General features: G+C 43.7%; 1 protein-coding gene across 3 annotated transcripts in view; it reads right to left on the bottom strand.

Moving 5' to 3' along the window:
* ATRN (attractin) overlaps positions 1-24684 on the bottom strand; it is a 504108-nt gene that overhangs the window by 413771 nt on the left and 65653 nt on the right. For all 3 annotated transcript variants that reach the window (XM_029594059.1, XM_029594068.1, XM_029594051.1), the window contains exon 3: positions 24076-24189. In XM_029594059.1, the coding sequence (XP_029449919.1) occupies positions 24076-24189 (114 nt within the window). The remainder of the gene's footprint in view (positions 1-24075; positions 24190-24684) is intronic.

The raw sequence follows: 24684 nt of genomic DNA, 5'->3' as shown, positions 1-24684 counted from the left end.
AAATTTCTTTAAAGTCTCTTCTCTTTCGAATCGTCACTGGAGATAGATATATTTCTACCTTGTTGCCCCACCAGTGAAAGTCCTTCAACTTTTTCGCTTGCTCCAAAATGTTTTCCTTGATTGCATATTTATGGAAGCACACCACTACATCTCTCATTTGACAGACTCTGGGTTTAGCTGAGTCCCGATGAGCTCAATTAAAACCTGTTTTGGGTAATTCCTCTGCCTCTTCAGTGTAGCCCAACAGAGCCATACAAATGCTATTAGCCACGCAGAAACAGTCCAAGTATGCAGCCCTTCCGGAATGCCTTGCAAGTGTAAATCGCCCTGAAGGGATTTATTCTCCAGATCTTCAATCCAATTTGACAGTTCTCACTTCTCCTTTAACACCTTTATCTCTTTCTGGACCTGCTCCCATGCTGTATACTGCTCCTGTATTCTGCACTCAGTCTCATTCACACACTTCCCCAGATTACATTCTCTGTGCAATTCAGTGATTTGATAATATATCTTGCTTCATCTCACTCATGTCTTCGCAGAACTCAGCAAACCAGCCTTGAAAATCCTCCCTGGTAAGTACTGCAAGCCCAAATCCTCCTTCCAAATCATTAGTCACAGCAGACCGCTCCTCAGCGTCGTACTGGCTTCATAAAAAAATTGCTTCAAAGTCACTTTTTTCCTCACAGACATAGCTTATCTTTGCCGCACTCACTTCTGGTCTGCTTACAGCAATGGACTGTTGTGAATTCAGGGAGATTTGCTAGATTGAGGACAGGAGCACAGCCCTTAGGCAGCCATCGGCAAGCGTCACCGCTTCCTCCTCTTGCCAAATGCATTTTTTTTTATTCTTTATTTCTCATTTTCAAAATACAATTTTCATTCATTGTATTTAAAAGAATGCATAAGATAAGTCAGAGATACAAAAAATAAGGAAAAAAATTACAAAGAACTATTATAAGCTCTATCTTATTTCCATATCAGTCAATTAGAGAGTTACTTGATTCTCCAGTACAGAAAAACTATAGGAGAATAAACAGAAAAATGTATTATAAGAAAAACCAGGTGGCACACCCTATACCATATTGCTTTTACCCTTACTGGACTATCGGAGAAAATGTAGGGGGGTTGTCCTTTCCTTTGTTCAATAAATAACTTAAGTTGATCAGGGAGGAAAAAAATTAAAAAAGATTCATCTTGTTTATTAATGAAACATTTACAAGGAAACCGCAATTTAAAGGAGAAACCCAGAGATAATATCTCTTGACGAAGAGATAGAAAAATTTTCCGTCTTTGCTGTGTAATCACAGCTAAATCTGGAAAGATTTTAATTGGTTTCTCCAGATAAAGAATGGGAAATCTGTTAAAGTAACTTTTCATAATTTTATTCAAATCTTTAATTGAAAAAAAAGGTCACTAACAGAGTTCCCCAGTCAATTATCTTAATATTTGAATCTTCCAGGAATCTCGTTAGGTCACCCTGAAACATCTCCTCAGATTGATTTCTCACTCTACTAGTTTTAGGAAGGAAATAGCAGTTATTTACTATAGGTGAATTATCAGGAACAAGCCCCAACGCTTCATGGAAAAATTTAGTTAGGGTGACTAAGGGAGTTTCTCCCGTCACTCGGAAAATTTAAAATCCGAATATTGAAGCGTTTTGCATTGTTCTCCAGTGCTTCTAGCCTTTTTGCTATTTGTTCTTGATCCTTAATAACTGCCATATTAAATTCCTGATTTTTTACATCTTTACTTTCTAACTTCCTAATCCTTTCATCAGTACTTTTAAGATGAGCTTGGACCTGAATTGAATCTTGATTATATCTAGAATTATTTAAATCAATTTTCCCTTCTAATTCTTTAATATTCACAGACATTGCCGCCATCATCTCCCAGATTGAGTCCAGTGTTATCAGCTCAGATCGTATAGGAGAGAGGAGAGGGAGGCGTGAGTTTAAAATTGGATAACTTGCCTGCTTATCCGGGGGCGAATCGGAGCCTCAACGGCGGCAGAGGAGGAGTGGCGTTCAGTGGGTGGATCCCTGGACCGGACCCGGAAGCGGCCCTTAAAAATCAGCTTGCCAGCGGCACGCAGCAGAGCCGGCGCGTTGCTGAAGCCGCGCGCTCTAAAGGGGCGCGCACCTTCAACGGACTTTGCCAGACTTCGCCGCTATTCACTGCTCCAGGTACTGTTTAACAATCTTGTTTTGTTTTCGAGAACCCCGATCCAACTTGACTCCAGAAGTGGCAATTTAGAGACTTGTGGAGGCCTGTGTGCGGGAGTGAATAATATGCCAGCTAAGAGGAAGGGGAAAGTGAGGGTGTTTCCCTCTCTGCCCCCCCCCCCCCCCCAATAGCTTCCCCCATCCAGCAGACAATCACAAATTTTATTGTCTCCCCCTTACCGATTGTTCAGAGTGCCAAGGAGCCTGATGAGATGGGCAGTGTGGGAGGACAACCCAACTCCACAGAGGAGGCTTCTCTGAGTCTAAACATTGGACTTCCCCCAGTTCAGAGAACAACTGGGCAAGGCACGGATACAGCCCTGAATGAGATCAGTGTTCAGGAGGATGTAGCGGGAGTGGTAGCAACCCACGCTACAAGTCCTTCAGAACCTAGGACTGTTTTTGAAGCAGCTATTCCATAAAGCAGCAAAAAGGTGGAAATGCCAAATGCATTTTAACTATGATTCAGTACTACACATATCCCCATCCTATGGGCTGTTTTCTGTATTTTTTTATTTTTTTTTAATTTCCTATGAGCTTTACTGTAGCTCTTTAAATGTTATGGGGATTTCTTCTATCAAGTGCATTCTCCAGTTTACTCACAGGAACAAGGCTCAGACAGTACTAATGCAAGAGAAGCAACTCACAAAAATTGAACATAAGTTGAAACCTGGATGTGCTGCCCATGCTCATTACTCCCATAAATCTAAAGTAGAGTATGTATACTCATTAATAAAACTCTGCCCATAAATACATCATACTCCGCTTGATATAGCAGGGAGATATGTTATACTTGAATGTTCCTACATTCAGTCCATTTTACCCGTGTCATTAAATATGTTCCTAACTCGGCGCAACTGGGTTTCTTTAAAAAGCTATTGACATTATTGCCCTCTTTGGCTTTGAATCCTAGTATATTAGTGGTGATTGGAATACATGCTTAGATCCTGCAATTGATAAAACATGAATTGCTACTTCTGTGAATAAGGAGCTGTTTGACACCTTCCACCTCATTAACATTTGGAGACACCAATTACATTTTGTACTCAGACAGGCACAACATGTATAGTAAGAAAGAATATTGTTTATGTTACCCAATTTAATTGATATGGCTACCAAAAGTGCAATTTTTATTAGCTCCCTGTCTGATCAACACCCAGTTGAGGTCAGTACTGACTTGGGGATTTCTAAAACCAATGCCTTTTCTTGGAAACAATATTTCACCACTGGGGGGTACAAAATTCCAAGCCATAATTCAGGAGGCTGTCAATAAGTTTAATGTTAACAACTTGGAACACACTATACTCCTGTATGACGAGAAACCTAAACCCCCCAAAATGGTCTAGAATAAACAGCATGCATGCTTTCGTGCACCCTTTTTTTCGGCTCTATAATTGGAAAAAAAAATATTTGTATAAAAATTGATGCTCTATAATAAGTACAGACAAAAGTTAACCATTTTGTCAAATTAATTCTAAGTTTTGATGATAAAATGTGAGTGGTTTCTTTGTTAGTATCATGATTTTCAATAAAAACACATTGTAGTATTTTGGCTTGTTCATAGTAAATATAAACATTAATTGAACATAACACAAAACTAGATGCATAAACCAATAAAATCTTTAAAAACCCGAACTCAAAATATCAACTGTACATGTACAGTAAAATCTAAAGATGTACTGGGAGTGGCAACACCCTAGAACCACCAAGCGCACATTTTTGTGCACTTATGGTTTAGGATCTGTATTAGAACAAATATTCGTATAAAAATTGATGCGTTATAAGTAGTACAGACAAGAATTAAGCATTTCATCAAATGACCAAAAAAAAATGATATAAGTAGCAGAGGTTCTAAGCCATGATACCATAAGCTGACACTGGATGACAGTCTAATACATTAAATATTACAGTACAAACTAATGGACATGAAAACCTGTGTGTAGTACTTGATAAGTGGCTCAAAATGACAAAAACACGACAATCAAAAAAGTGATCTGTATTTGTAGCAAAGTCTTTAAGCCATAAAATACCACAAGAATACACTGAAAGTCGGCATAATACAGGAAATATGTACAGTACAATTACACAAAAACGTGCACTCAGTGGGCCGGATTTTAAAAGGGTTACCCGCATAAGTTATGCGGGTAACCCTCTTAAAAGGCCCCTGCACGCGCCGAGCCTATTTTGCATAGGCTTGGCGGCGCGCGCAAGCCCTGGGGTTTTGCAAAGGGGGCGTGTCGGGGGAGGCGGAAGAAAAGTTCCCTCCGAGGCCGCTCCGCGCGCTGACCCCGGATTTTATACGGCTACACGCGTATCTTATAAAATCCAGCGAACAAAAGTACGCGCATGCGTAAATTTATAAAATCTACCCCAGTGATTCCAGGGTGTCAGTTTTTTTTAGGAAAACTGAAGATGCAGGGAAGTGTCAAATTATCAGAAACTGAAGGTCAGCAGAAATGATTAAAAGTCAGGAAGATCCAACTTGTTGCGATAATTTTTACTGATTGTGTAAGCATTTATAGTTTTCGAATGTATGAACACGTGCACTCGATGGATCTTGTGTTAAGGCTTATCTTTGAGATAGGATAACGCAGTTTGTTACCCATAACAGGTATTCTCCTAGGACAGCAGGATGTTAGTCCTCACATGTGGGTGATATCATCCGATGGAGCCCGGCATGGAAAACGTTTGTCAAAGTTTCTAGAAACTCTGGCCAGCAGACTGAGCATGCCCAGCCTGCCACTATCTGCATGTCCACATGAGGTCCCCCTTCAGTCATGTAACATAGCAAAAGAAATGAGTGAAAAATAAACCACACCAAAGGTGAACCCAACATCGTGGGGAAGTGGGCAGGATTCCTGAGGACTAAAATCCTGCTGTCCTAGGAGAACACCTGTTACAGGTAAACTGCATTTTCTCCTAGGACAAGCAGGATGGTAGTCCTCACGTGTGGGTGAGTACAGAGCTCCAGACTGCTTTCAACCAGAGAGACCAACAGTGGCCAAACAAGGTACCAACGGGAACAACACAACTGTGATGCTGTGGGAAAACAGGGAGCAATCTGATCCTACAAGGAGCACGAGTGAAGAGAGCTGGGTTCAAGTCTGGAACAGACTGCGCAGGACGGACTGACCAAAGGCATCGTCCAAACAACTATCCCTGACAAGGAAGTAGAGAGCTGCGAACATGTGGAGAGAACTCAAGGTCTCAGCCCGGCAAATTTCAGCGACAGGGATCATACGCATATGGGTTACTGACGCTGCCATGGCCCACACAGAGTGAGCCTTCATTCTGCCAGCCAGCTGGAGGCCTGTCTGCACGTAACGGAAGGCAATGCAATCCGCCAGCTAGTTCAATAGGGTTTGCTTACCCATTGCTGCACCCAGCCGATTGGGGTCAAATGATATGAAGAGCTGGGTGGATTTGGCTGTGGCTCGCTGTGCAGTCTAGGTAAAATGGTAGCACCCGTTAATCCAGGGTATGGAGACCACGTTCCCCTGGGTGGGAATGTGGCCTCGGAAAGAAGGTGGGTAGAGCAATTGACTGACTGATGAGGAAATCAGTCACCACCTTGGGCAAGAATTTAAGATGCGTACACAGGACCACATGCTCATGAAAACTTCGTGTATGGTGCATACATAACCAGGGCCTGAAGCTCACTGACCCTGCAAGCAGAAGTGATAGACACCAGGAATCTGACTTTCCAGGTGAGGAAATTCAGACCACAGGATTGTAGGGGCCCAAAGGGAGACTAAATCAGTCTCGTCAAGACAACATTGAGGTCCCAGGATGCTGCTGGAGGCCGAAGAGGGGCTTCAATAGGAGGAAACCCCGCCTGAAACTGCAAACTAGGGGCTGGACTAAAGTGAGCATACCAGCGACACCTCAGTGGTACGCACTGACAGGGCTGAGGTGTACTCTGACAGAACTGGTCTGAAGCCCAGACTCAGGTGCACAAGTATTCCAGCAGCCAGGGAAGAGGGCATGAGAAGGGGTCCAACCCATGCCCACCCACACGGAAAAGCGTTTCCACTTTGAGATGTAGGATTTCCTAGTCAAATGTTTCCGGCATTCGATCAGGACCCGGGAAACAGTCAGAAAGCTGCAATGGCTGGAGTATCATGCACTCAACATGCAAGCCGTGAGGGGCTAATGCCCAAAGTTTCAGGAGGCGCAGAGTTCTGCAATATGAGGTCAGGCGCTGCCCCAACGGGAAAGGCACATGCACCAATAGGTCCTGGAGGAGCGGGAACCAAACTTGCAGAGGCCAGGAGGGAGCCACCACAATCATGGTCCCCCCCATCCTCCTGACGTTTCAACAGCACCTTCGAAAGGAGCAGGAGAGGCAGGTACACATACAGGGGGGCCCCTGTCCCCAGTGAAGGGAGAAGGCATCGCAGGCAGGACTGCTGTTCCCTGGCACTAGGGAGCAGAATCTGTTCACCTTGTGGTTGAGAGGGGACACAAACAGGTCCACATCCGGTGTACCCCAGCGGCGAAAGAGGTTGGCTGCTAGTCAGGTTGAGGGACCACTCGTGCGGATGGAAGGACTGGCTGATATGGTCCGCGAGCATGCTGAGCTAACCTGGCAGGTAGGTTGCCCATAGATACATCCCCTTGGGAGAGGGCCCAGTTCCAAACCTGTACTACCTCTTGGCAGAGGAGGAACGAGCCTTTGCACCCTCCCCCCCCCATGCTTGTTGATGTACCACATCACAGCCTGGTTGCCCATCCAGATCAGAACCGCTTTGGAGGACAACTGAATGCCCACAAGGCGTACCATATCACCTGAAGCTCTAGAAAGTTTATCTGACAACGTGCTTCCGCTGTGAGTAGGAAGCCCATTTAGTCTTGAACAGAGACTAAATGGGTGGATGAACCCCATGATGGACATGGGGGAGAGGTCTCTGGAAGCCAGCTAAAGGGTAGATGGCAGACTATGGAGAGGACCCAGTGCTACGATCTGATCCCTTCCCAGCATCAGGTGAAGCTGGAAGCCTGCTGCCAACTGGGGGAAATCGGGTGCCATGGGGGGGCTGCCAGCGGACTTAAGCTCCCTCACCAGCAGTCAAAAACCCGTGGTGGGGGCGACCCCTGGAACTGCTCCGGGATGTGTGAGTTCAAGCAGCCGGATTTTAATACTTCCTTCCTCTGCCACTAGAAGGGCGAATGAGAGCCTTGCCTGGAGGATTTCCTGGCTGAGGATGGCCCTTCTGAGGGACTAGCAGATAGCAGCTGCGCCATTGCATCCCGTACCTTGTCCCTGAACAGATTCTTGCCTGTACAGGGAAGATCGGCGAGCCTATCCTGGACCTCCGGCTGGAGGTCCGAGGCCCTGAGCAACAACATCCTTCTGACACCGATGCCCACAGCAGCTAAGCAGGCTGCAGTCTCAAAAACATCGTAGGTGGAACGCACCTCATGTTTTCCTGCTTCCAAACCCAGCAAAACAATCGCTACAAGTGCTTCCTGCTGCTGCTTGGGAGGCCCTCCCTAAAATCCTGAACTCAATTCCAGAGATTCCGGTTGTATTGAGTCATGTAAAGTTGGTAAGCCGCAACACAGGTGACCAGCAAGGCGCCTTGGAAGATTTTTCTCCTTACGGCTTTTTCTCCTCCTAGGATTTTTCTCCTACGACTACTTGAGGCAGTCCCAGAGAGGTTCCTTCTTCTGTTCCTGTGCAGATAAGACTCTTAAATTTCTTCTGGGGGATAAAAGACTCTTACATTTCTGGGGTGCTCTTCTGAGGGAAAAAAGAAAAAAACCAAAAAAAAACCCTGCTTGTTTTCTTTCACTATTCTTCTAATTGCTTTGTGCTGCACTAAAATCTGGGCTCTCTGAGCAGTAGAACTTCTGTGTTTTATACCTTTCTCTAGGTCTGTTATTATACAATAATTGTAACTGTTGCTTGCAAACTGTTATTTTTAAGATCCAGTATACCTGCTTTTCTATTATTGTATAGCTGTTCTTTAATAATCTGGTTAATATTGGCACAGAAGTGCTGAGGGGGTCCTTTAATAGCTAAAGGACTAATAAAGTTCCAGAAAGTGTCCTGCTTGTCCCAGGTTCAACTGTTTCCCTCCCACCCTACCCCTGTACCCACCCACCCCTGGGATTAGATTACTAATATAGACTGTCTAAATTAGCATTAGCAACAAGATCAATTAGTAAGTTAACAGCTAAGGACATACCAATCCAAAACTTAACCAATATGAGAACTATCCAATGCAACTGTTGTAGAGCCTTTATTCTGAGGGAAAGCATCTGGAGACTTGGAGCTTGCCCGATCTGTGCACAGCTCTCTTCTTTGAAAACGGAGCTGACTGAGGTTAAAGCTCAATTAGCTTCAATTAAAAGAATTACACCCATATTGCATTACTCAGAAAATAATTCCCCAACACCAAAGAATAACCAGGAGTCAAGAAAAAGAAATACAGTAGACTCAGGTAGGATAACACAGGTGTCCCACAGTCACCCATTCTTGACAGATGGGAAGCCAACAAGTATACCCCCCCACTCAATCAGTTCATCAAGTAAATCATTAAAAAACAGGATCACAGTGGGCTCTGGTAGAATTAGACCTGTAACAAGGAGACACACACAGTATCAAATGCAACAAGAACATAAAGCCCTCCCTATATTAACTGAAGAAATTCTAGAGAAAAACATTGAGATGGATAACTCTGTCATCAATGGCACAACTGCAAAAGGAACAAGTAAAGTGAATAACAAATCTCAACTAAAGTCTCATAAGGAGTACAGGAAAAGCAATAACCGTAAAGAGAGTACCTGGAAAGCTATGACTACAAATGCTCATAGTTTGGGAAATAAAATCCCAGATCTGCAGGCCCTAATGACAGAGGCAGAACTGGACATCGTTGCTATCACAGAGACATGGTTCACAGAATCTCATGATTGGGATACGGCAATACCAGGCTATAATTTGTTAAGGAAGGACAGAGTGGATAGAAAAGGGGGAGGTGTGGCTCTTTATGTCAGAAATAATATCCAAGCATCTGAGCTACAAGGAAGTTGGGGCAAGGAAGAAGCACTATGGGTAGACCTAAAAACAGATGATGGAGCATCCATTTATATTGGAGTGGTTTACAGGCCTCCAAACCAAAAGGAAGAGCTGGACAGAGATCTGGTTGAAGACATCCATAAGATAGGTAAGAAAGGGGAAGTGGTGATCATTGGTGACTTTAATCTGCCAGATGTAGACTGGAAAATCCCATCTGCAGAATCTAAAAACAGTAGAGCAATACTGGATGCCATGCAAGTATCTTTGTTCAAACAAATGGTATTGGAACCCACGAGAGAAGGAACTATTCTCGACTTAGTGCTCAATAATGGAGAAATCGTCTCTGATGTCAAGGTGGGCGCCCACCTCAGCACCAGTGATCATCAAACGGTATGGTTTAATATCACTAAAAGAATATGGAAAAGGAGCACAAAGACCAGAGTTTTACAGTTCAAAAACACAGACTTTGAGGAAATGGGGAAGTACCTAGAGGAAGAACTAAATGGATGGGAAAATGAGAGAGATGTGGATCAACAGTGGACCAATCTAAAAGGAGCAATCGCCAAGGCAACTGCTCTATATGTTAGAAATGTAAAGAAAAGCAAAAGAAAAATGAAACCTATCTGGTTCTCAAAGGAGGTGGCTGACAAAATTAAAGCTAAAAGAACTGCATACAAGAAATACAAAAGATCCCAAAGGAAGGAGCACAAAGAAGAATATTTGTATCAACTGAGGGAGACAAAGAAATTAATCAAGTTGGCAAAAAGTCAAGCAGAAGAGAGGATTGCCAAGGAGATAAAATATGGTGACAAAACATTTTTCAGATACATCAGCGAAAAGAGAAAGGTCCAAAGTGGTATAGTGAAATTGAAAGGTGGAAATGATCAATGTGTGGAGGGAGACGAAGAAATGGCAGAAATATTAAACGAATACTTCAGCTCTGTGTTCACTAAAGAAGACCCTGGAGAAGGACCATCTCTACACAACAAGAAACTGGAGGGAAGCGGAACAGAGGAAAATCCATTTACAGTAGATAATGTATGGGAAGAGCTAAAGAATCTGAAAGTGCACAAAGCCATGGGGCCTGATGGGATTTATCCAAGGATATTGAGGGAGCTCAGAGATGTGCTGGCGGGACCGCTGTGCGACCTGTTCAATAGATCCCTAGAAACGGGAGTGGTGCCGAGTGATTGGAGAAGAGCGGTGGTGGTCCCGCTTCACAAGAGTGGGAACAGAGAGGAGGCTGGTAACTACAGACCGGTTAGCCTCACTTCAGTGGTGGGAAAAGTAATGGAGTCACTGTTGAAAGAGAGAATAGTGAACTATCTACAGTCCGGAGAATTGATGGACCAGAGGCAGCATGGATTCACCAGAGGAAGATCCTGTCAGACAAATCTGATTGACTTTTTTGACTGGGTAACCAAGGAATTGGATAGAGGAAGAGCGCTCGATATCATATACTTGGATTTCAGCAAAGCTTTTGATACGGTTCCGCACAGGAGACTGGTGAATAAAACGAGAAGCTTGGGAGTGAGTGCCGAGGTGGTGACCTGGATTGCAAATTGGTTGACGGACAGAAGACAATGTGTGATGGTAAATGGAACCTTCTCTGAAGAGAGAGCGGTTTTAAGTGGTGTACCGCAAGGATCGGTGTTGGGACCGGTCCTGTTCAATATCTTTGTGAGCGACATTGCGGACGGGATAGAAGGTAAGGTTTGTCTTTTTGCGGATGACACTAAGATCTGCAACAGAGTGGACACGCCGGAAGGAGTGGAGAGAATGAGACGGGATCTAAGGAAACTGGAAGAGTGGTCGAAGATATGGCAGCTGAGATTCAATGCCAAGAAGTGCAAAGTCATGCATATGGGGAGTGGAAATCCAAATGAACTGTATTCAATGGGGGGGGAAAGGCTGATGTGCACGGAGCAGGAGAGGGACCTTGGGGTGATGGTGTCTAATGATCTGAAGTCGGCGAAACAATGCGACAAGGCGATAGCTAAAGCCAGAAGAATGCTGGGCTACATAGAGAGAGGGCTTCATAGAGAGAGGAATATCGAGTAAGAAAAGGGAAGTGATTATTCCCTTGTACAGGTCCTTGGTGAGGCCTCACCTGGAGTACTGTGTTCAGTTCTGGAGACCGTACCTTCAAAAAGACAAAGACAAGATGGAGGCGGTACAGAGAAGGGCGACCAGGAAGGTGGAGGATCTTCATCGGATGGCGTACGAGGAGAGATTGAAGAATCTAAATATGTACACCCTGGAGGAAAGGAGGAGCAGAGGTGATATGATACAGACTTTCAGATACTTGAAAGGTGTTAATGATCAAAAGACAACGACAAACCTTTTCCTAAGGAAAAAAATCAGCAGAACCAGGGGTCACGATTTGAAGCTCCAGGGAGGAAGATTCAGAACCAATGTCAGGAAGTATTTCTTCACGGAGAGGGTGGTGGATGCCTGGAATGCCCTTCCGGAGGATGTGGTGAAGACCAGAACTGTGAAGGACTTCAAAGGGGCGTGGGATAAACACTATGGATCCATAAAGTCAAGAGGCTGCCAATGAAGAGTGGGTGACTCGCCAGAATAATGGCTACTGCCTGGAGTCAATACCCTTATTAAATAAACATACACAGGCTTGACTCCAACATCGCTCTAAGCTTCAACAGCAAGAGGAAATGTGGAAAAAAGGATTCACACTCACAAAGAGGGGAGTAGCTGGCTTGTTACGGCGGTTACTACCCCAAATCAAATAAGCCTGATACTTCACTTTCAATGCATATACAGCATAGTTCTCTGATTCAACGGCAGGGGAGAAGAAAAGAGGGTTCGCACTCACAAAGCGGGGAGTAGCTGGCTTGTTACGGCGGTTACTACCCCAAACCAAATGGGCCTGATACTTCACTTTCGATGCACATCCAGCATGGCTCTCTGCTTCAACGGCATGGGAGAAGACTTATACGTCACGCATATCCAGCATAGCTCCCTGCTTCAACGGCAGGGGAGAAGAAAAACAACCAATAAGGGCTAATAACATAGTCTGGGTAAAACAAATAAGCATGGGTGCAGCTTGCTTATTGCGGCGGCTACTACCCCAAACTAATCAAGCTAGATATTTCACTTGGATGCAGCTCCATCACTGCTCTCTACATTAAAGGTGGGGATGGAAGGGAAATAGAACCAAGAGCTAAGAGAAACAGATAAGTATGAGAGAAAATATGTGTGAAGCTTGCTGGGCAGACTAGATGGGCCATTTGGTCTTCTTCTGCCGTCATTTCTATGTTTACCCAATACTCACACCACAGAGGAGCGGAGGCATGTTGTGGGAACTATGGGCTTTTTTTTTTTTTTTTTTTTTTTTTTAAAGGCAGACTCCACTACCACCGAATGGTGGGGGGGGGGGGGGGGGGGGGGGGAGCTGACTCTTCTCGAACCCCAGGGCCTGTTGCACTAAATAGGTGGCATCGACCTGTTGACTGGGGAAACAGAGATGGGGTGTTCCCACATACGGAGAAGTTCTTTAAAAATTTCATTGACTGGAACTACCACAATCTCCTTAAAAATGTCAATGAAATGTAGGACCTCCAGCATCTTGTGACATGCATCCTCCTCCATGAGAAGTTGAAAGGGAATGGCCTCAGCCATAGCCCTGACAAAGCCCGCAAACGACAGGTCCTCAGGCGGCAAGCAGCACCACTCCTCCGTGGTCGAAGGCTCCGAGAGAGAGGGGGGGGGGGGGGGGGGGGGGGGGGGAGTCGCATGAGTACTCTGAGGACAAGTCTGTGGAGTCATCACCACAAGGATCGTAAGGACCCTCTTCCCCACTTGGACCAGGGCACTGAGGGCAAGGGCCGTGAGGGGCACCGGCGGCACCAATGGATCCCCCAGCATCGAGGGGGTCATTGGCTGCAGCAAGCTAGAGGGACCCGGCAGTGGCTTGGGGAACTGTGGGCAAGGACGCCCGGTCCCGGTGGCCTCATCCTTCCTCAGCGGAACCAAAAATCAGGATCGCTCCAATGGAGGGCATCTGTGGCCAATGTGGCATCGATAGCCCCTCAGGTAGTTGCTGCTTCGGTAGGATGCCCAGAAGGACATCCAGATGCTCTAGCAGGTGTGCCAACATTGATGGCAGAGGTTCAGGCACAGTTATGGGGGCCGGTGGCACTGGTAACTCAATGCCTTGTAATGCTTTGGGCACTGTTGATTGCAACCTGCGGTCCAGCTCCTCCAGGAAGTCCTGAGTGGTCAGGAATGATGGCAGGGGAAGAGGCATTGCTGGCTCATCCTCGGATCCCCAAGGTGGCACAGTGCCCTGCACCGATGTGGGTGGGGAACACCTCTGGCTACCGGGGGCACCCGAGGATGGGGCCTCCAGTGGCCGGTGCCGCTTCGATGGCGGCTCAGTGGCTGCTGATGCGGAACTGGATCCATGCTGGGATGGGGAACAGTGTCAGTGCTTCTGAGATTGCTTCTGATGCTCGGCCCGGTCTTTCCCCGGTGCCGAGGAGGTCGATGGACCCCGAAGTTTGGGGGAGGGAAAAGACCACTGAAGATTGATCTCCCTCTCCCCGGTCCTTGGGGGTGCTGACTAGAGGGGTCGCTGGGGGAGAAATGAAGATGCTCCCCATGATCCTTTGGTGTCAAAGAAACTGATGCAGGAGTGGAGGATTTCGGAGTCCCAAAAAGCTTCTCCATTTTATTAAGGAATGCTTGATGCCCCTTGGGTGTCATCTGATCGCACAGACAGCACCCATGGACATCGGGAGAGGAATACAGGCAGAGGATGCAATCCTCATGTGGGTCCATGATGGACATAGTCCGCTGGCACTGGGAGCACCAATGAAAATTGGTCGACAGCCAGTGGGCACCGGGAGGTGGTGAGTCGGGAATAGACTGCAAGATCGAGAAAAGAGGCCCAAAAAAGGACTTACCATACCGGGAAGGCACCGACGGCAAAGGGGGACCTAACGAGGATTGGAAAGCAACTCAAGAATATCAAGGCAAAAAAACAAAGAAGATTGGAGCTCCATGAATCGCAAGGCAACTGCATCGTGGAAAAGAAGAGACTGAAGGGGGACCTCATGTGGACACATGGATAGTGGCAGGCTGGACATGCTCAGTCTGCTGACCAAAGTTTCTAGAAACTTTGACAAAAGTTTTCTGTGCAAGGCTCCATCGGATGATGTCACCCACATGTGAGGACTACCATCCTGCTTGTCCTAGGAAAATTTTATTTTATTTTTTTTTAAATCACAAATATTTTTCTCTATCCTGATATTTCCTCAATCTTACAACAGTTGCTAATCAAGAAATCTGAACACTGCCAGGTATTTACTCTCTGGAGTCCAAAAATTCAGGTCGCGAATCCAACACAGTGACAATAACGCAACCAGTCAAATGTGTGTTCTAATTATGGACAAGCAGTTAAAATCTTAGTTCTTATCTGTAACTCCAGCTCTATTAGTCTTTGTGTTTTATCTTACTCCCTTGTATATACATGTCACAAGATCTATTCTCTCCTCTTCCAAATTCTGCCTTGCCCATCTCTTCAGTCCTCTAATGCCATTTGTACCATTTTGCACCTGCTGTGCACTCCAGCCCTCTGTCACTGGGCCAAATGGAGAAGCAGCCACAACCAAGGCAGCCCCCTCCTGTTTGGCTGCATTAAAAAAAAAAAGTCTATAAAAGAAGGGAGGAGGAAAGGAAGTTGGACCGAATTACTGGGAGGAAAAGATTGGAAAAAAGGGAGAACGAAAAGGCAAACACAAAAAAACTAAGAAAATATCTACAAAAGAAAAAAGCACAAAGTCATTTACAAGGGAGAAAAGTTTCCCAGACTTCCCAAAAAAATTAGCAAATTCTTGAAAGTATTTTTCCAACCCCTGCTTTTTTCCAATAATTTTATAAGCTTCAGACTTGTTTTACACTACATAATGACCTGTCTTCAGCCATTATGAAACATTTGAAAGTGTTTAAGAACAGACTGAAATCAGGGAGAAAGATTAACAGGATTTATTTTGTTCTGTCTTTCCAAAGTTTTGAAAAAAATTTTTAAATATAAAATTAATAAAATGCTATAAGATTTAAATCCAAAAAGTTATCAAACTAAAAATAACTACATAATTCTATTAGCACCACAATTAAAATAAACCTATTACACACAGTAGACTAATAACTATTAAAAGATCCAGGTGCATTACACCTCTAACAATCCAAACAAATGAAGACATTAATGCAAAACTGTAGTAAAAATCCATACTTTTTAGAGAAAAAAAAGTAAACATTGCAGTGTCACCAATATTATCTAACAAACTCCATTCTATCAACCATTTACGTTTTTACTTCCTTGCAATTATGGGGACTGTGTTTACATACTGTAGGATACATTTTGTATTTGGATTTCTTACCTTTAATGTGTTTATGATTCACCTTTTCTTTAATTTTGTAAAGGAATTAAATGTCAAACAATTATAAAAAGCCATACTTTTTCCATCTTTCTAAATTAAAGATCTACATATTTTCACCTCTCCATGAATCTACACTGAAATCTGAGAAACACTGAACACGTAAAATCAAACTGTCTGCTCCTCATCTATGAACTCCTGCTATCCCTGAGAATAATTATTCTCAGTCTCAAAAGAGCATCTCAATAATTACATACCGGTCTTAGCCACACGAGGTCACTACTACACTACCCAGCAAATGAAGGTGCATGAAAATCAGAAAAGTATCAGATTCTGCACGATAGTGGTAAGCTGGTTTATACTCTTATTTACATTAGGTTGTATAAGCACTTCATAGAATTCTCTCAAGTAGAACCAATACCAAGTCAACTTTATTCTTTGACCTAGATAACAACCAAATTCACTAAGTATTTCTGTAATAAGCAGAAAACAGAAGGAAATCCTTAAGTCTTAAATCATAAAAGCCCCACTACCCAGCATACATGGGGCACAGTCCATGGCAGTTAGAGAGCCCCCTGCTTCCTGCTCTAGATAGAACACTGCAGCCTGCAGGGAACAGGGGAGAGGGGATACGGCTGGAATGGACAGAGCATAGAGCAGAGCAGAGCTACACAGCTCCCTAATGTTGATTAGTATTCTGCTTACACTTACTTGGGGCTACAAATATTAGGGATGGAGGTCACAGCAGAGGACAGTGTGCTGGGCTCAGCGGGAGAAGGGGTGGGGGGGAAGAGTTCTCAGCTTGGGCTGGGGAACAGATTTATTTTTGCAAGTTAAGAAATATAAAAATGTATAAATAAAGGGAAGGGGAGAAAGTTATAGGGTGAGGCTGGGGAGGGGTTCAGAGTGTTCTGGGGTCAGACTGAAGAGAAAGGAAGTGGATAGGGGCCTCCACGGAGTTTCATTGGCTATCAGATACTTGCATATATTATATTCTGGTTAGTACTGATTGTTTTATTATGTTTATTTTATATATTGCAGTACAATTATGTTATGCCACCTTGAGCATAAATGGAAATATAGACAAGAAATAAAAATGATTACCTACTAGCTGGCAGTTGTCAAGTCCATCTGCAGGCCAGCAGAAGTTGTATTACATAAGAACATAAGAAAATGAAATACTGGGTCAGACCAAGGGTCCATCAAGCCCAGCATCCTGTTTCCAACAGTGGCCAATCAAGGCCATAAGAACCTGGCAAGTACCCAAAAACTAAGTCTATTCCATGTTACCATTCCTAATGGCAGTGGCTATTCTCTAAGTGAACTTAATAGCAGGTAATGGACTTCTCCTCCAAGAACTTATCCAATCCTTTTTAAACACAGCTATACTAACTGCACTAACCACATCCTCTGGCAACAAATTCGAGTTTAATTGTGCGTTGAGTAAAAAAGAACTTTCTCCGATTAGTTTTAAATGTGCCACATGCTAACTTCATGGAGTGCCCCCTAGTCTTTCTACTATCCGAAAGAGTAAATAACCGATTCACATCTACCCGTTCTAGACCTCTCATGATTTTAAACGCCTCTATCATATCCCCCCCCTCAGTCGTCTCTTCTCCAAACTGAACAGTCCTAACCTCTTCAGTCTTTCCTCATAGGGGAGTTGTTCCATTCCCCTTATCATTTTGGTAGCCCTTCTCTGTACCTTCTCCATCGCAATTATATATTTTTTGAGATGCGGCAACCAGAATTGTACACAGTATTCAAGGTGCGGTCTCACCATGGAGCGATACAGAGGCATTATGACATTTTCCATTTTATTCACCATTCCCTTTCTAATAATTCCCAACATTCTGTTTGCTTTTTTGACTGCCGCAGCACACTGTACCGACAATTTCAATGTGTTATCCACTATGACACCTAGATCTCTTTCTTGGGTTGAAGCACCTAATATGGAACCCAACATTGTGTAATTATAGCATGGGTTATTTTTCCCTATATGCATCACCTTGCACTTATCCACATTAAATTTCATCTGCCATTTGGATGCCCAATTTTCCAGTCTCACAAGGTCTTCCTGCAATTTATCACAATCTGCTTGTGATTTAACTACTCTGAACAATTTTGTGTCATCTGCAAATTTGATTATCTCACTCGTCTTATTTCTTTCCAGATAATTTATAAATATATTGAAAAGTAAGGGTCCCAATACAGATCCCTGAGGCACTACACTGTCTACTCCCTTCCACTGAGAAAATTGCCCATTTAATCCTACTCTCTGTTTCCCGTCTTTTAGCCAGTTTGCAATCCACGAAAGGACATCGCCACCTATCCCATGACTTTTTACTTTTCCTAGAAGCCTCTCTGAGGAACTTTGTCAAATGCCTTCTGAAAATCCAAGTATACTATATCTACCGGTTCACCTTTATCCACATGTTTATTAACTCCTTCAAAAAAGTGAAGCAGATTTGTGAGGCAAGACTTGCCCTGGGTAAAGCCATGCTGACTTTGTTTCATTAAACCATGTCTTTCTATATGTTCTGTGATTTTGATGTTTAGAACACTTTCCACTATTTTTCCTGGCACTGAAGTCAGGCTAACCGGTCTGTAGTTTCCCGGATCGCCCCTGGAGCCCTTTTTAAATAATGGGGTTACATTTGCTATCCTCCAGTCTTCAGATACAATGGATGATTTTAATGATAAGTTACAAATTTTTACTAATAGGTCTGAAATTTCATTTTTTAGTTCCTTCAGAACTCTGGTGTGTATACCATCTGGTCCAAGCGATTTACTACTCTTCAGTTTGTCAATCAGGCCTACCACATCTTCTAGGTTCACCGTGATTTGATTCAGTCCATCTGAATCATTGCCCATGAAAACCTTCTCCATTACGGGTACCTCCCCAACATCCTCTTCAGTAAACACCGAAGCAAAGAAATCATTTAATCTTTCCGCGATGGCCTTATCTTCTCTAAGTGCCCCTTTAACCCCTCGATAATCTAACGGTCCAACTGACTCCCTCACAGGCTTTCTGCTTCGGATATATTTAAAAACGTTTTTACTGTGAGTTTTTGCCTCTACAGCCAACTGTTTTTCAAATTCTCTCTTAGCCTGTCTTACCAATGTCTTACATTTAACTTGCCAATGTTTATGCTTTACCCTATTTTCTTCTGTTGGATCCTTCTTCCAATTTTTGAATGAAGATCTTTTGGCTAAAATAGCTTCTTTCACCTCCCCTTTTAACCATGCCGGTAAGCGTTTTGCCTTCTTTCCACCTTTCTTAATGTGTGGAATACATCTGGACTGTGCTTCTAGAATGGTATTTTTTTTTTTTTTTAACAATGACCACGCCTCTTGGACATTTTTTACTTTTGTAGCTGCTCCTTTCAGTTTTTTTCTAACAATTTTTCTCATTTTATCAAAGTTTCCCTTTTGAAAGTTTAGCACGAGAGCCTTGGATTTGCACACTGTTCCTTTTCCAGTCATTAAATCAAATTTGATCATATTATGATCACTGTTGCCACCGTTACCTCTCTCACCAAGTCCTGTGCTCCACTGAGAATTAGATCTAAAAATGCTCCCTCTCTCGTCGGTTCCTGAACCAATTGCTCCATCTAGGAACATTATCTCTCTAGCGTGACCCGATGATACATTTACCCAGTCTATATTGGGGTAATTGAAGTCTCCCATTATTACTGCACTACCAATTTGGTTAGCTTCCCTAATTTTTCTTAGCATTTCACTGTCCGTCTCACCATCTTGACCAGGTGGACGGTAGTATACCACTATCACTATAGTCTTCCCCGACACACAAGGGATTTCCACCCATAAAGATTCAATTTTGTATTTAGTCTCATGCAGGTGCCCAGCTCCTCCCCAGCACTGTCTAAAATCCTATCTAGGTGACGCGTGAGGTCCGCCACCTTCGCACCAGGTAGGCATGTTACCAGGCGATCCTCACGCCCACCAGCCACCCAGCTATCCACATTCCTAATCGAATCACCAACTATGACGGCCAACCTAACCCTTCGCTCCTGGGTAGTAGGCCTTGGGGAGATATCCTCAGTGCAAAAGGATAATGCATCACCTGGAGAGCAGGTCCTTGGCTACAGGATCCTTTCCTGCTACACCTGGTTGGTGCTCTCCCATCATGAGACCTTCTTCCTCCAAGGCAGCACCAGGGCTGCCAGTCTGAAGTTGGGACTTGACTACTATGTCCCTGAAGGTCTCATCTATATACCTCTGTCTGCCTCAGCTCCTCCAGGTCTGCCACTCTATTGCTACAGGCAGGGACATTTGCACCAATACAGGCCCAAGGAGAACACCCATGGGCCAAATGTAGGCCAGGACAATTGTGCAACCAAATATTTAGAGGACACCCACAGACCTAATGAATACCTTGCCCACGATTTGAATCTATCCCTTTGAGCCTCATAAGTAACACTAGGAGATACTCCTTAACAGAAGTGATAGATATATGAAAAAAAAAAACTCCCACTAGAAATTACAAGAGCAAAGAAAAGCAGCAAACAAACCAAAAAACCTTAGTTGAAGAAAAGCAAAGATAAAGCCAAGATCAGTTTACAATACTGCAACAAAACGAAAAAAAAGATGGAAGACTAGATAGGCCCTGCGTGATGCACTGCAAAGCCCCCTATTACAGTCATCCTATAAATACTCCTGGGGGAATGCTGCACACAAATGTAAAATTCTGTGCACAAAAATCTGCACACTTTATATTGGTCAAAATAACACTCTACATCATAGTCTAACAGGCCGATACAATACAGTGTGCTCCGGCGGAGTGCACTGTTAACCCGCGTTTGACGCGCTAGCTTTACCCCTTATTCAGTAAGGGGTAATAGCGCGTCAAACGCGCTATTACCCCTTACTGAATAAGGGGTAAAGCTGAGATAGGCGGCCAACCCCACCGAAACTAATAGCACCCGCAATATGCAAATGCATGTTGATGGCCCTATTAATTATTTCCGCGCAATTCAGTAAGTAAAATGTGCAGCCAAGCCGCACATTTTACTTTCAGAAATTTGCACCTACCCAAAGGTAGGCGTTAATTTCTGCCGGCAACAGGAAAGTGTACAGGTAAGCAGTAAAAACTGCTTTTCTGTACACCCTCCAACTTAATATCATGGCGATATTAAGTCAGGGGTCCCAAAAGTAAAAAATAAATAAAAATTTAAGGTCAGCCCGCGGCTAGAAAACCGGACACTCAATTTTGCTGGCGTCCGGTTTCTGAACCCGTGGCTGTCAGCGGGTTTGAGAACAGATGCCAGCAAAATTGAGCATCGGCTGTCAAACTCGCTGACAGCCGCCGCTTCTGTCAAAAAAGAGGCACCCTAGCGCCTCTTTTTACCGCGGGCCCTCATTTGAATACTAAATCACGCGCACAGGAGAGTGGCCCCTGCGCGCGCCAAGAGAGCAGGCATTCGCCCGCTCTCCCGTGACTTTTACTGTATCGGCCTGACCCTCCTCCGCCCGGGCTTAAAATGCTGTCAGCCCGGGCGGAACGCAGCAGAATAGCTGAGTCGGCGGCACCGGCATGCTCTCTTCTTCCCCCCCCCCCCCCCCCCCCGCGGCCCGGAAGAGGAAGTGGTGAGCATCGGGTGCGTGCGAGGGAAGAAGAGACCACGCTAGTGTGGTCAGCGTCGGTCCGACGAAAAGAAGACTGTGCAGCACGGCTCGGAGGAAAATAAAGAAGAGCTTCAACCGCGGCCGATGGGACTCCTCCGCGAGGGCTGAAAATGAAGGAGGTTAGCGTTGGGAGGAGGCTGCTGCTGCCGCGAGTTCCCGGGGTGGGGGAGAGAGAGAGTGAATGAGCGAGCAAGCATGTGTGTTTGAGATCCTGTGTGTGTGAGTGAGAGATTGCATGTATGTGAATGATTGAGAGCCTGTACATGTGAAAGAGAGTATGTCTGTGATTGAGAGCCTGCCTGTGAGAGAGAGCATGAATGTAAGTTTACGATTGGGAACCTATATGTGTAAGTTTGTGATTGAAAACCTGTTTGTGTGAAAGAGTATGTGTGTATGATTGAGATCCTTTGTGTGTGAGAGAGATCATGTGTATGTATGATTAAGAGCATGTGTGTATAAGTAAGAGAGAGCATGTGTGTGTGTGTGATTGAGAGCTGATTTAGGTGACGGAGCATGTGAGTATGTGATTGAGAGCCTGTGTGTAAATGAGAGAAAGAGAGGACATGTTTGTAAGCATGTGAATGAGAGTCTGTGTGTGAGAAAAAAGACAGCATGTATTTATGTGATTGAAAGCCTGTGTGTGTAAGCTTGAAAAGATAGATAGCATGTGTGTAAATGTGTAATTAAGAGCCTATATAAGTTAGAGAGAAAAAGCATGTGTATATGTGAGTGACAGAGCATGTGTGTATAGGTGTGTAATTGAGAGCCAGTATGAGAGAGAGCGCTGGTATGTGACAGAGGAGAAAGTTCCAAGCAAACCACCCCACCTCCTGCTAATTCAGAACAATCTCAGGACACCTGGATATCAAACGTTCCCAGGTATGCAGAGCAAAAAAATTTTTGTATCCTTGTTTTTCATTACTGGGTCTTTGTGTCTGCTATTTTGAAATATTTTGTTGGTATCTCGAAATTTTTTATATGAGTTTTTAATTGGATATTCCACTCATCAGCTGTTTCGAAATATGTTCTTTTTGTTAGTACAGTTTTACTGCTGATGATTTTATATTTCTTGATTTGTTTTATAAGGATGGGTGATGTTTCTTTTTTCCTTTGTTAACTGCATACAGAGACTCTGGCTTGTTGCAGTTTCCAATTCAGTTTTTTCTGCATGCTTCTAGTTATGCGTTTTGGTCTCTTTATTCTATGTTAGGGGAGGGTCAGCACGTGATTCAGGTGAGGTTTTCTGCTGGCGTGTAGTTTCTGTGTAGGACTCTATAGCAGCCTGACTTGGTGTCTTAAGGCCTGGTGTAATATTTAGAGACTTATTGTACTTTAAAAGTGTGATCTTACATAAAATGCACACATTTACTTGTATTTAGTTTTAAACATATTGTATGGCTCTCATGGAATTACATTTTAAAATATGTGGCGTTCATGGCTCTAGGCCAAAAAGGTTCCTGACCCCTGATATAGATGCTTTATAGTCTCTATTCTTTGTTAGGTGAGGGTCTGCACATGTGATTCAGGTGAGGTTTTCTGCTGCAAGTAGTTTCTAGGTAGGGCTCTATAGCAGTCTGACTTGTTCCATTTTCCTAATAAGAGAAGTATTGGAGTTTTAAGGCCTGGTGTAATATTTTCAGTGTTGCCTTTTCTTAAGCAAGGTGGTTACTGTTTGAGTGCTGGAAATTGGTGCTGTTTTCGAATGGGTTGTTTACTATTTATGCAATTTCTGCTCAGAGTCCTTCTCTTTCCCTTGTGTCATTCTTAATAAGATTACTGGACCTTTATTTTTGTTTACTTCCACCATGAATTTTAATAAGCAGTGTGTCAAACATGTGAACATTATCTGTCAGGTGTTTCATGATAGGAAAGGTTGAGAACCATTGGACGAGACCATGCAACATCTGAGACTGCCTGAACCAGAATAGGAGGCCCCTGCTGTGAGCTACTCCCTTCTCAAAGTTTCAATATAGCTACCATTCACAACATAGCAGCAAGCACGCTGGCAGGAATGGCCTCTCACTCCTCCCCACAAGATTTACAGAGGCTTCCCCCCAGTACCTGACAGCGCAACCCACATGCACAGCAAACTACTGCACATTTCCCATACTCCTGACGAGACACCATCTCCTCCCTCTTTCACTCTCCTGCCTCAGTTTGCAGTCCTTCAAACAAATCATTCTTCTTTTTTTTTTTTTTTTTTTTAGTGGAGGAGAGATCGCAGTAGAGAGAAAAAGTATGGAGCAGGAAGAGGAAAGAAAAGCAATTCCAGGGACCACAGCTGGGTAAAACACTATTCCAACAACTAGAAGTCCTCTGGTCTATGAGCTGTGCTCAGAGGAAGGGAGTACAAGACTAACCCAGGAGCTGCCATACACATTTCTATCTTCTTTACTAGGCCTCAGCTCACAGCATAGGATGCTTGCCTGTCATTTGCTGAAGACAGAATACTGGCAGGCTGAGATCAGCATAGCAACCTATAAAGGATGATGTCAAACCTATTCATCTGTCTCCATTTGCTGATTGGGAGATGTAACTAATACATCTGGACTGGTCTGACTGGCTGAAGAACATTTACTGAGTACCCCAAACATAAAACAGTTTGCTGTGCATTGGCTAATCAACATTACCATCACAGAGAATTACCAAACAAAAACATTTTTTTTACATCTTTACTTATATCAGATCTGAAGCATATTCCCATGAGTCTTTCATTAATCATCCTGCACAAATTAATGAAAAAAGTTCTACAATTTGACACAATATTAAATACTTTGGCTCTCACCTGAAGGCTGCCACTAATGGAGCATAAATTGAGTCTCCATCAAACACGTACAAGTGGTCCCAACTGCATTCTGTAGCAAAGTGATTGAAACGAAGCCTCAATATTGTGTTTACCCTTAAAAAAAAAAAATGAAATGAATAAATTATCCCAAATACATTAAAGAAGAAATATGCATAATTTGACAGATCATTTCACATATTCATACCTATCATTTTCCTTTTTAATTTTTTTCTAAATTGATATCCTGCCTTTATAGAACAAAAGCCCAAAGCCAGTGACAATCAAATTAGTAAATAAACCTCACACATACAGAGATATACAAAAATACATTGAAGTTAAAAATTATAAATAGAAAAAACTGAAAGGTGCAGTTGCAAAAGGTTACAAGTGTTCAACAGGCATGACAATGTTTAAAAATACAATCCTAGATGCGCAGTCCAGAAGTATTGCATGCATTAAGAAAGGTGGAAGGAAAGCATGGTTAAAAGCTGAGGTGAAAGAAGCTATTTTAGCCAAAAAAACATTCTTCAAAAATTGGAAGGATCCGTCTGAAGATAGATCCCAGGTGGTCATTACGAGACTGTTGAATTATGCCCACAAAGCGCTTAT

Source organism: Rhinatrema bivittatum, chromosome 1, assembly GCF_901001135.1.
Source record: "Rhinatrema bivittatum chromosome 1, aRhiBiv1.1, whole genome shotgun sequence".
Taxonomy (NCBI): domain Eukaryota; kingdom Metazoa; phylum Chordata; class Amphibia; order Gymnophiona; family Rhinatrematidae; genus Rhinatrema; species Rhinatrema bivittatum.
Note: the sequence above shows the minus strand (reverse complement) of the source record. Positions and strands in the feature narration are given on the sequence as shown.